Source organism: Camelina sativa, chromosome 12, assembly GCF_030686135.1.
Source record: "Camelina sativa cultivar CO46 ecotype springtype chromosome 12, ASM3068613v1".
NCBI lineage: Eukaryota > Viridiplantae > Streptophyta > Magnoliopsida > Brassicales > Brassicaceae > Camelina > Camelina sativa.
In genome coordinates, this window is record NC_141891.1 from 7,667,746 (window position 1) to 7,680,050 (window position 12,305).

General features: G+C 36.4%; 2 protein-coding genes and 1 pseudogene across 5 annotated transcripts; 1 reads left to right on the forward strand and 2 right to left on the reverse strand.

Moving 5' to 3' along the window:
• Nucleotides 1-2,861: 2,861 nt before the first annotated feature.
• LOC147930269 (uncharacterized) lies at nucleotides 2,862-3,254 on the reverse strand. The gene has a single exon (XM_087476789.1). It carries the CDS (start codon nucleotides 3,252-3,254, stop codon nucleotides 2,862-2,864), a length of 393 nt encoding a protein of 130 aa, XP_087332915.1.
• An 895-nt stretch (nucleotides 3,255-4,149) lies between these two features.
• LOC104730845 (uncharacterized protein At4g02000-like) lies at nucleotides 4,150-6,688 on the reverse strand. 4 transcript variants are annotated; one of them, XM_010450077.3, is made up of 2 exons: nucleotides 6,114-6,688; nucleotides 4,150-5,998 (listed from the first exon to the last, which is right to left on the reverse strand). In XM_010450077.3, exons 1-2 carry the CDS (start codon nucleotides 6,114-6,116, stop codon nucleotides 5,162-5,164), a joined length of 840 nt encoding a protein of 279 aa, XP_010448379.2. In that variant the 5' UTR covers nucleotides 6,117-6,688; the 3' UTR covers nucleotides 4,150-5,161. The 4 variants fall into 4 exon arrangements, with proteins under 4 accessions (XP_010448379.2, XP_010448380.2, XP_010448381.2 ...); XM_010450078.3 differs by having other exon boundaries at nucleotides 4,150-5,994; nucleotides 6,114-6,685; XM_010450079.3 differs by having other exon boundaries at nucleotides 4,150-5,955; nucleotides 6,114-6,669.
• A 987-nt stretch (nucleotides 6,689-7,675) lies between these two features.
• Nucleotides 7,676-8,947, forward strand: LOC104733304 (F-box/kelch-repeat protein At4g25710 pseudogene; annotated as a pseudogene).
• The last annotated feature ends 3,358 nt before the right edge of the window (nucleotides 8,948-12,305 follow it).

Consider the following 12,305-nt stretch of genomic DNA (forward strand, 5'->3'; position numbering starts at 1 on the left):
GATCTCTATATTTGGAGTAAAATATAGAAGCAACCACTAGAGTTGGTCTAAGGAGCCGTCTCCTAATTTAAGGTCATAAGTTTAAACTTTTGTATACAAGAATATAACATATGCTAATTTTCAGGGTTGTCTCAATTTCTAAGTATAGGTTTAAGAGCATGAAGGGATGGATTATTTTTGAATAAGACAATGAATTCTGAAAGTATTCCAGAATCTGTATGAGTTATCATTTTCTATATTATTCTGTTTCTGTTTTTTGATTAAATAGTTTCTGTTCAATTTATAAAGCATATGAGAAGTTAAGAGAATTAATATTTCTCACCTCTATTTGTATAAAATGGCATGAGCATGCATATGCTTATGTTTCTTTGCTTCCTATTATGATTTACACCAATCAATCTTCACACTTATAAATTCTTTGTTAATATGTCAACAAAAAATTGATTTGGCGGATGTAGTGTTTTGATGTTGGGGGATGCTATTTCAAGGAGGATTTGGGTAGGTCACAACATATTGTGGTTTGATTGTGCCGGGAAGATTTGGACAGATAAGTATTGTAGAGATTGATTCTTTGGATTTGTTAAGTCGTTAGAAGTTCTTCAAAATAATAGTTGGTGATATAATTTTATACAAACAACTAAAAATTTCTAAATTTTAACATTTTTGCGAGATTAGAATGTTAAATGCTGTAATTTTTTCTCGACTTTTTAATGGTGATTTTTGTGTCTTCTTAATTTGTGTGCTTTGTTTTTGTAGATGGCAAACTTTGGATCGATATATTTGACTCAGAAATCAAAGTCATAGGTATGTTTTATGCATACATTAACATTAAGAATCTAATTATTTGGTATTTTTTATGTCTTATTTAAATTAGCTAATAATTAGGGTGTGTTTATGCAGGGTTCAAGGTCAACATAGTCGAGAATTCTATAGAACTGTCTTCTAATCTCAATCTCATATTAATAAATTATTATATTTTAAAAATATAATAAAAATTTTCCAATAAATATTTAAATGGTCGTCACAACCTTCTAAATACAAGTTATAAGTTTGTAATAATTGGTTATTCATTTCTAATTTATTAGCCATTTAGTCATTTACATTCTGTAGTTAAATTATCTTACTTTATGGTATAAACAAAAATTAAATCACTACTAAACCTGAAAATTATGTATAAATCCAACTCAACATAAAACAAGGATCACACAAGAAGCAAGGACGAAACCATTTTAAAACAGCTTGGGTGCAGTCATCAAATTCACATAACCCCTGATTGTTGAAGGCTTTTAAGGCTTTAAATAAAAGCATTTAAAAGACTTAAAAGTATTTTATTTGCCAATCAGGCTTTTATGATTTTTTAAAAAATTTAAGGTTTAACAGCCACATATTTTTAGGTTATTTGCAAACTTTTGGAAATAAACAAAATATATAATTATATACCTAATTTTCAGATATATATTATATAATATATAATATTAATACAAGTTTAACACATTACTAATCTGGTTTAAATGCATGCCGGGTTTGACCCGCTTGACAATTTAGATCATTCGGTTTTGGAAGTTTTAATCTTTTTGACAATTTTTTTATCCAGTTTTATAGCTCATAAGTTTAATACAAATCTAACCAGTCACTAATCCGTTTCACATTCTATTCGGATCTATCATCGTGTGAAATTTAATTTTATGTGAAACTTTTATTATTTCAAACATTGTTAAATTGGATAAAACTAAACCAATATAAGTTGTAAATACTATAACCAATAATTATATAAATAAATATAACATCGTACATACATAATATTTTATAAAATTTAAAGAAAATTTAGTTTTAAAATCAACCCCGCACGTACGTGCGGATCCGAATGCTTGACAAATATTTTAGAAGTAAATGCTTGACAAATACTTCAAGTAAAGAGCATAGAGGAAGAGAACATATGATAGTATCTGCACCTTCTAAATGCTCTTTTATATGCTATTTTAATAAATGTTGATTAGATAATAAAATTAAAAAAAAAAAAAGTTCTTTTATATACACTTCCAATCAAGACTTTGGTACTGTGATATACTTGAAATGCAACCACAGCTAGCTAAGTTTTTTTTCTTTTTTTGTTAAACTCCTTTCGCTTCATTATTATATAATTGGAACTTTGGAACAATGTTTTTGCAATGTGTGTGCCAAACAAAGGAAAATTCAGAAAATTGGGAAATATACTAATAGGTGATATGCAATTGTTTGTGTATCAACAATACAAAGGCATGAGAGAGTGATTGATTAGTCAAGCATCCCCGTGACTTTTACTTACCTGCAATTTTCCTTTGGAATTTGCTTCTCAAAATTTCAACAATGTACTATTCTGAATACGTCTATTTACTATGACATATGAAATAGTTGACACCTCTATACATGTTTTCAATAAATGTGTGTAGTATAGTTTATTCACTCTTGACCAAAATAATGGGGGAAAAATACCAAAAAAACCCGAAGTTATATATTTATTTTTTTTTTTTTTGTCGACAAAAGATCAGCTCAGACGAGCCAATGTGAAGGAAAGTTGTTTACAAACAAACATGATGCGGGGAGGTACGCGCTTGGCGTGCCAAGGAATCCGCACGAACATTAGCGTTTCTTGAAATTAAATATAAAGAAAAGGATAAAAATTCTTCTCTATCCATCTTGATGTCCTCCAGGTAAGTCGCGAAGGCGCTGGCCAATCAGAAGGAGAAGACACCATCTTCACCAAATCGGAGCAGTCCGTATAGAAGGCCACGTCTCGGAAATCATGTCCAATCATACACCTCATCGCCCAGAGAAAAGCTTCAACTTCGGCATGTAGTGGTGATAGACTTTGACGGAAACTCCTAAAAAGGAACTTGTGATTTGCGCCACTGGGAGATTGCCCTGCGGCAATTCACAATTTTATCCACAAAGGAATCTGCACCTGGGTCCAAATCCCTGTCCCAGCCCAAATTAATCGCATCCATCAATCCCGCCTTCCCAATCCAGTGACGGTCAAAAATAAAGGTCCTTTTCCCCCGCGGCCGCTTGGCACCAATATTAACCACGAGAGGCTTATGATCCGATGCTATCATTGGCAAATATTCAGTGACTGTGTCCGGGAACAACTCATGCCAATCTTCATTCCCTAACGCTCTATCCAAACGACAACGGATAGGTTTTTTGTCTCGCCAACCTCTCCAGGACAGACAATCACCAAGAGAGGGGAACTCCAAAAAACCACAATCCTGAATCATTCCATTAAAAGCGAGAAAAGAGGAAGGATGTCGTAACTTCCCCCACGCTTTTCATGGTTCCCTCGCAGCTCATTAAAATCTCCAACCACAAACCAAGGAGAGGACCGAGTAGTACTAATTCGTACAAGACGTTCCCAAACCAAATCCCGATTCTTGGGAACTGGATCACCATATATAAAAGTTAAATGTATTATCCGTCCTTTAAAAACCGCTTCAATATCAATTAACCGATTAGACGCGAACAAAATCGTTACCTGAAAATCAGTTTGATTGTAAAAAAGGGCCATACCCCCACTACAACCAACAGGTTCAATTGTTTTTAGATTCTTGTATCCAAAATGACCCACATATTTTTCTAAAACAAAGTGCGATTGTTTTGTTTCCATAAGGAATAAAAAATCAGGCCTATGTTTGATCCATAAATCCCGGAGATTACCAATAGTGGCCTTGTTACCCAGGCCTTGACAATTCCAACTTACTATATTCATATAAAAACTTTAAACTTTTTGGGGGGGAAGCCGCCCACACTGATCTCTTCCCACCCTAAGGAAACGGAGACCATGACCCGACACACCACTAAACCATTGCACCCTATCCGGTAAAAATAAACACCCCTGAAATCCCATAAAATTATAAAGAAAATGGAAGGTCTATATACACCCCATATAAACGTAAAGGGCCACAACCTTTGAACAACACCCAATATATTTAAGAAAGCCCAACCATTTGAGGCTACACCACCAAAATAATAAATCTGTATATTTGAAAAAGGAAAACATAAGCCCAATAAGGGTCCATGAACCGATAGCCACCTAAAACACACATTACAACACAGACCAACACCGTACATAACCAAATACCAAAATAAACATAAGAACGAAACATGAAACCAAAATAAGGGCCAACAGGTTTTATTAAATACTTGAATACCGGAAGAACAGCGGGTACAACCCAGAAAAGTACAAGACAAAAACAGCAATAACAACCAAAACATAAAGAGATTACAACCATATGTATCAACCATTGGTGCCTTATTCAAGCAAAACCGAAAAAGAGAAAACAAAAACCACCAAGGAGCCCAGACCAATGCTCGCTCACCACCATGCTGCCCTCTACTTGCGATACACATTACTTACCCGGATGGTGTGGAGGTTTTCCTCCTTGGTGAGGACCGACTTTCCCATTCAGTCCACCCCCTTTAGTGACAATCCTCTTACGCGGGGAAGTCAAAGAAACCATGTTCCTCTTTTTTGTGCTAGCACCTGGAAGAGAACCCTTTTGTTTCCCCACTTTGGCCTGTGCAGGAGGCACCAAACCTTCAACTGTTTTGCTCTGTGCCGTAACTTCAGAGACATCATCCTTATTACCAGTAGCATCCTCATTAGAGACTTGATCAGAGTTGACCACCTCCTCAGTACCCTCATCGTCCTCCCCTTCCTCCGTTACATAATTAACGGAGACCCCTTCCTCCCCTTCATCCCTTGTCGAAACCCCTGTCCCAACAGATTCCCGAGGTCCTCAGAAAAGAGAATCTCCTGTTGTGACAATTCCATAGAACTGGAAGCTGGAACACTGGGGAACAAATTCTTGCACACCCTTTTTTCAGTTTCCCGCACAGTAACCATATTGGACTCGCCCGATTGATCACCCACAGCTACAGCCACCTCACCTTGAGGACCCAGGAAAACATCTAGCAGCTTCTGCTCATAAGGAGAGAGACTGATTCCCACATTACTAGAAGGAGGTTGAGTTATACTCGGCTCTGAAACAACAACCTGAGAGGTTGTAGCAGGAGCAAGAGCAACAGTTGCATCCTTCTGCACAAACCTCCCATCCACAGAAGAATTCTTTTTACTCTTCCTCCACTTACTACCAGAACCCTGATTCGACCGATGATGCCCAGCCTGTTACCCTACACCACGGCCACTCCCATGGGCAGAACCTTGAACAGACGCCCCTGAACCAGCACCATTTAGTCCTGAACCAGTAGCATGAACCCCACCATTCACCGTTGCACCCTTATAACTCTGGAGCTTATCGTCTTTTGTTAAATCAAAACCATTGTCAAGTCGCTGCTTCCCCTTATCACCAAATAGTGGGCAACGGCTTAAATCATGGCATAAGCTGTGACAACGCCGGCAATACCCATACAGACGCTCATATCGCATAGAGATGGTTGTCTCCTCACCACTGTGAAACTCAACAGAGGCTTCAAAAACCAGAGGTTTGAAACCATTCAACAAAATCTTCACCCGACCATTATCTTGATCAACTTCCTCGACCTCTCCCAGATCAGCTCCAATAGTACGAAAACTCTCATCAGCCCAGAAATGCAGTGGGACACCCATTATACGAACCCAGAATTTAATGAGACAAGGGTATCGTAGATCCACCACCGGCTCCCATCGGACCAATGAAAGCATCCAATGATCGAAGTGGTATGGTTCCATCTTCAAAACCTCCTGAATGTCCTCCTCTTGATCAAAATCAAACTGAAAGCGCCCCAAACCGAGATCAGCCCCAACCACTGTCTCCTCCATCTTCCATATCCGGGGAAGCATGAAAAGCAAAGCTTTCATGTCCTTCATAACCGGATTCATGCACCGACCAATCAACGTTTTGGAATAACCCTCTATCAATGCTGTGTTATCAAAATGTGGGACCTTGATCTTCAGCTTGCTCCCAGAACCCGAAGAGCTCCCTGTCAAACCCTGAAGCATCAGACCACTTTGTGACATCTCTAGCTTCGGAGAACACACAGAAAAAGAGAAACCGAGTGGAAAAATCAAAAGATGGTTATACTTGAAAGAAACCCAAATAGCTCTCAAAATGAATGAATGAGGAGAGAAAAACACAAACCATGGGTAGTGTTTATAGTCCAAGGACCAAATCTCCTCAACCCAGAAATCCAGTTCCGCAACGCTGGAAAAAATCCCCATCCCTTGAGAACCGCCTTTGAGATCCCCAAAATCACGACCCCGAGTTATTGCCCCTTACGAGACACATTCAGCAGAAAAAAACTCCAAATGAACCCGTAAAAAAGAACCCCTGATTCCCTGAAATAACACCCACTCCCACCAAATGAATCCAATGATACCGAGATCCTCGCGAACACGAAACCCATGAGAGCTTGAATTAATCGCCTGTATCACTCCCCATGAAACCAGAGAAAATCGAAGAAAATCCCTTATACTGTATCCAAACATCTGAGATCCCCATCGCAGATCCGCAAGATCAAAACCCAAAAAAACCAAATCAACCAGATAAAATCTCGAGACAAGATCCACCCTCATCAAAAGCCCAATCAAAAACCGAAATCAAAACCGATTCAAAAACCCTGAAATCCAAACTCCATAGATACGAGAGAGAGTTTTTCTCGAGCCTGATTTGGTTAAGGTTTCTTCTTATGTTAATTAAAAATTTCAATGTTTCCCGAAGTTATTTTTATTTGCACGTTTAATACTCAATGGTTTTATATTGTAATAAAAATATATCAAATAATAAAAATATGTCATTTAAAACCCAAAATAATAAATGTTGTTATTTTCATACCCACAATTTTTCAACAAAATCAAAATTTTAATTTTACCCTGATTATCTAATTATTTATTAATTTTAAATATAAAATTTTTTGGTTTTCTGTTAACCATATCAAATCGGAAATTAATCCCGGCTATCTACTTATTTCTCTCTCTTCCTCCGTCCCTGAGCTCCGCCGTGCTAGCTCTTACTCCGTCCGTAACGCATCCGCATCCACCTCTGTTTTAGGCTAGCCACGACGCAGATCGTGTGATGTTAGGTCTAATTATGGCTCCTCTCTCCACGATAGAGTTGCCGGTGATGATGATGACGACGACCTGCTAGAGAGCACGACCTGCTGGAAAGCTAGTCATCAAGTTCCAGGATTTGTACGGCTTCACTGTCGAAGGAGAGGAGACGATGATGATTAGAGCGAGGAGGAGGAAGAAGAGAGAAAGAAATAATCCCGGGTTAATATGGTTAACAGAAAACCAAAAAAATTTATATTTAAAATTAATAAATAATTAGATAACCAGGGTAAAATTAAAATTTTGATTTTGATGAAAAATCATGGATATGAAAATAACAACACTTATTATTTTAGATTTTAAATGACATGTTTTTATTATTTGATGTATTTTTATTCCAATCCAAAACTATTGGGTATTAAACGTTCAAATAAAAATAATTTCGAGTTTATTTTTTGTCATTATAATAATATTCGGCAAAAAACTTTTTGTTTAAAATTATCAGAGTCCACGCAACGGCCCATAAAGCCCAAAAAATATTTGACTTACCTGTTTTCTTCTTCCTAAAAAGATCGAGGAACCCTAAAGAACAAGTAAGAAACGACTAGGACGACGTCGACGGTCGACCGATCCCTAACGAGCAAGTAAAAAGAGATGGAGAGGAAGCCAACGACTACGACGTCGTCGAACAAGAAGAAGAGGAAAACAACGACTTCGACTTCGACTACGACGCCGCAATCCACCCCAAATCCTTCACTTCCCGATGATTTGCTATTGAGGAAGACAACGACTTCGACGCCGCAGTCGACCCCAAACCCGTCACTTCCCGATGATTTGATATTGTTAATCATCGCACGCGTCCCAATATTATACTATCCGATTCTCTCACTCGTCTCCAAGAGCTTTCGATCTCTCCTGTCTTCACCGGGCCTTTACAAGATACGGTCACTCTTGGGACGCATGGAGAGTCGTCTCTATGTGTGCATGGATATATATCCTTTAGGATACGGCCCTGCCTGGTTCACCCTCTGCCGGAAACCTGATCGAACCCTTAGTGATAAGGAGGAGGAGATGAAGTCAAGTGGTTATGCTTTGGCTAGAGTCCCATTTCCCCATTCTCCTCTGGTCACGAATGGAAACCTCGTGGCGGTTGGTTCTGATATCTATAACCTTGGAACCCCATCCAACGGTAAAGCGTCCTCCTCTAGTGTCTGGATTCTGGATTGTACGTCTCACACGTGGCGCGAGGCTCCAAGCTTGCCAGTGGAGCTAAGTACAGTTACTGCTAGCGTCCTTGATCAAAAGATATACGTAGCAGGATGGTACAAAGTAGATGATACCCCGGCGGATTATTCCATGAAGAACTCCTTCACGGTTTTAGACACAACAAAAACACAACAAGCGTGTGATCTGGTGCCTATCCATTGCAGCTTGGCACAACGCCAGCTTATCTTCCTAATTAAGCACATGTATTGGCGGAAAAGTCTACCTGGGGACTTGGGGAATCATGGTTGGTTACAATCCAGTGGAAGGTAGCTGGGAGGACGTTGGAGACACCATGAGTCAATATTTGCTTTCAGATTGTTTTTGCGAGATAGATGATGTTTTGTACTCGCTTGCTTCTGACCGAGTTCTGAGATGGTATGACCCTGAGCTAAGAACGTGGAGCAATGTGATGGGTTTGGTAGGACTACCCAAGTTACCTCCGGATGACCCATTTTGTTAAAATGGCTAATTATGGTGGAAAGCTAGTTGTTTTGTGGAACCGCCCTCACGTCAGAACGGATATGCTTTGGTGTGCGGAGATTGCGCTTGAAAGGCGCAATACTTGTGAAGTTTGGGGGAAAGTTGAGTGGTATGATCCTATGGTTGAGGTCCCTACGTTAGTGTCTATCAACAAGGCTCTCTCTGCTACTCTCTGATGAATGTGTTTCAGAATGGTTCGCTTTTTGTGTACCCTTTTATGGTGGTGTTATTTCTATGGTAAATCTTAGGACAAGAGTATTAATTAGTGGCTTTAATTTCGATTTATTTTCCTTGCTGTAATTGGTTCGTTAGTTTAAAGATCACTTTCTGTTGTGCCTTTCGTAAAGAGAGGATTTGTATGAACAAGCATCATATTTGAGCTTTTATGCAAACGGTGTTTATTATTTGAGCTTTTATGCAAACGGTGTTTATTATTTGTCTTTATAGACATAGACATCATGACTTGTTTATAAAGACAACAGTTATTGAATACATACATTTCTATTGCCTACTATTTGTTAAATTAAGCTGAAAGGTTTGTTTCTTGTTTTCAATGGGCCTAGTAGAGGAACAATAACAGTCATGATGTCTCTGAGGAAAAAGGACCAAAACAGAATGTTTCCTATACAAAAAAAATTCGAGCTAACTAGTGATATATATGTTTCCTATAAACAAAATGTCGCTCAGGGAACTCGAGTAGATGAAACTGAAACACCAACCTTGGTTTACAAATAACCAGCTGGATCTCGAGATGGGAAAAGCCGTGGTAAGCGTCCGGCTATTTTATTATCAGCCTTGTTCATATAATTGTTGTCTAGAGATCCCATTTCCTCTTCTTTGGTTTAACATTTTTCTCTTCACGTCCGTTTGTTTCAGGTATAACCAGCTAAAGCTGTGGGTTCAAGCATTGGTGTCAAGCCGTCAAGGTTGCTTTTGAGCTATTTTAATCTTGGACTAGTGAAACATGGGCTCATTTATTCTTGACACTAAATAGGACGCAAGACGTCACGACGAGCAGTTTTTAAATTTTGATATGCTGAATTCCATAGTTGGGGCTTGATTGGAACAGCGAATAGTAAAGCATTAGCATTATATATCATAAACATTAAGGTGCATAAGTTGTATGTTCTGATTAATATAACACATTTAATTGATTGGTGGAGCACTAGAGTGATTAGATATTATATTAACTAAATATATAATTAAATTGTGTTTTATGAGAAAAATTAATAATCACTCATTGCTGTATAATATTTTATATATATTTTTTCACACATTTAATAAATATTAAAAATTGTTATATATATATATATAAATTTGTAATTTAATAAATTTTAAATATATATATATATATAATATAACAAATTAATTACAAAATAATTAATATCTAAACTTTTTTATAAAACATTATATCTATATTTACATTTTTAATTTCAATATTTCCAATTGGCTTTTTTGAGCTAATCTATTTATCAACGTTATATCTACATCTATATATTTTAATGTATTAAATAAATTATTATATTATTTTAAATAGTAACATTAATAAGTTACTGAAATATATTATCTTATAACAAATAAATTTATGTTTATGAAATCATATTTTTTTTTTACATTTTTAGAAAATAAATTAATTATATAAAACTATTTTAATATATTTGAATATTTTAGAGGTGAATGCTTGGCAAATGCTTAGTAAGAACATAGAGAAAGAGAGCATATGAGAATATATGCACCTTTTAAATGCTCTCTTATATGTTATTTTAATAAATATTGATTGGATGATAAAATTAAAAAAAAAACTATTTTATATACACTTCCAATCAAGACCTTGGTACTGTGATATACTTGAAATGCAACCACAGCTAGCTAAGTTTTTTTTTATAAACTCCTTTCGCATCATTAGTATACTAATTGGAAGTCTGGAACAATGTTATTGCTATGTGTGCCAAACAAAGGCAGGTTCAGAAATTGGGAAATGTACTAATAGGTGATATGTAATTGTTTCTGTATCAATAATACAAAGGCATGAGAGAGTGATTAGAGACCATCTTTACTCGAGAACAGGTAAGCGTTGCTCAGAAAAAAAAAAAATATTTTTATTATACATATCCTTTATTTATTTATTTATTAATATATGTACCACTCAATGATTGACACATGTTCTTTTATACTGAGAAACGGTTTCTCCAGATTCTACCCCAAGGAACATTTCTTCTTAGTTTTTCTTCTCTTTCTTCCTTTTGTTATTTTTTTAATAAAAGCAATTGCATGAGTAACCGTCAGTAATCATGCTCAAGCATCCCCGTTACTTTTACTTACCTGCAATTTTCCTTTGGAATTTGCTTCTCAAAATTTCAACAATATACTATTCTGAATACGTCTATTTACTATGACATATGAAATAGTTGATACCTTGTTTTCAATAAATGTGTGTAGTACAGTTTATTCACTTTTGACCAAAATAATGCGTCATTATAATAACTAGGAAATCGGCCCGTGCGTTGCCGCACGGGAAAATGAAAGTGTTTGAAGAGACTGACATTAGTCATGTTTTAGAAAGAAAATTTGAAAAATAATTTTCTTATTGAGAGTATTTCGATTATAGAATTTCTAAACTGGTTCTACGGCTATTCAGTTTTCTGATTTATCAAATTTTGTTAGAAACATTCTTTTATAATTTTAATCACTTTTTATTTGGATGTGTTCATAATTGGCTCTTTTCTGATTAACATTATTCATTGGCTCTTTTGTATATACATAAATTAGAAGTGCCTAACATTTTATCCTAGCTTCCTCGACATTGGAGTTGTCAGCTTGGCAATAACATCGGTATAACCACATCTTAAACTCAATAGAAGTATATCCTTCACCCAAAAAAACATGACTAATTTGTGTTGTTATAACCATATCTTTAACCACATGGTGGTGGGCTAGTGGTTCCCATCTGGTTGGAAGAGTTGCCTTGTTGGTCAATGCCAGGGATCAATTCTCCCTAGATACATAATTGTTACTCATTTACTAAGTGGCCAAATGGACATGGATCCTTGCTTACGGTCCATTTGAATACCCAGAGAGAGGATCTATCCGTGGGCTGCACCTCCTCCAGGGATTAGTCTCGGGCTCTTCCATAGGCCTGGAGATTTACCCTGAGTTATCAAAAAAAAAAAAAACTACAAACTCCATTGTTATTTATGTTTTACCTCAACATATATAGGGACATTTATCAGCAAAAAATAGAAATGCTCCAAAGTCATGAGCTCATTTATCAACTTTAAATCCAGATCCATATAAAATGTCCAATGTGAACAAAACACAAATCATATGTGAGAAAAAAATAGAAACATAAACATGTATATATATATATATATATATATATATATACATCTACCGCCCATTTTAAGTTACAATTGATGTTATAATATATATACTCAATTCGAACATATTGCCAATACAATGCCATGATAGTTATGCATGTTGTCCAACTAATTAAACTCTTATACGTTAAAAGTAAAATCTGAATTAACATTATACATAT

Coding starts and splice junctions, on each gene's coding strand:
- LOC147930269 (XM_087476789.1), bottom strand. CDS start 3,254: ATGATTCAGGATTGTGGTTTTTTGGAGTTCCCCTCTCTTGGTGATTGT.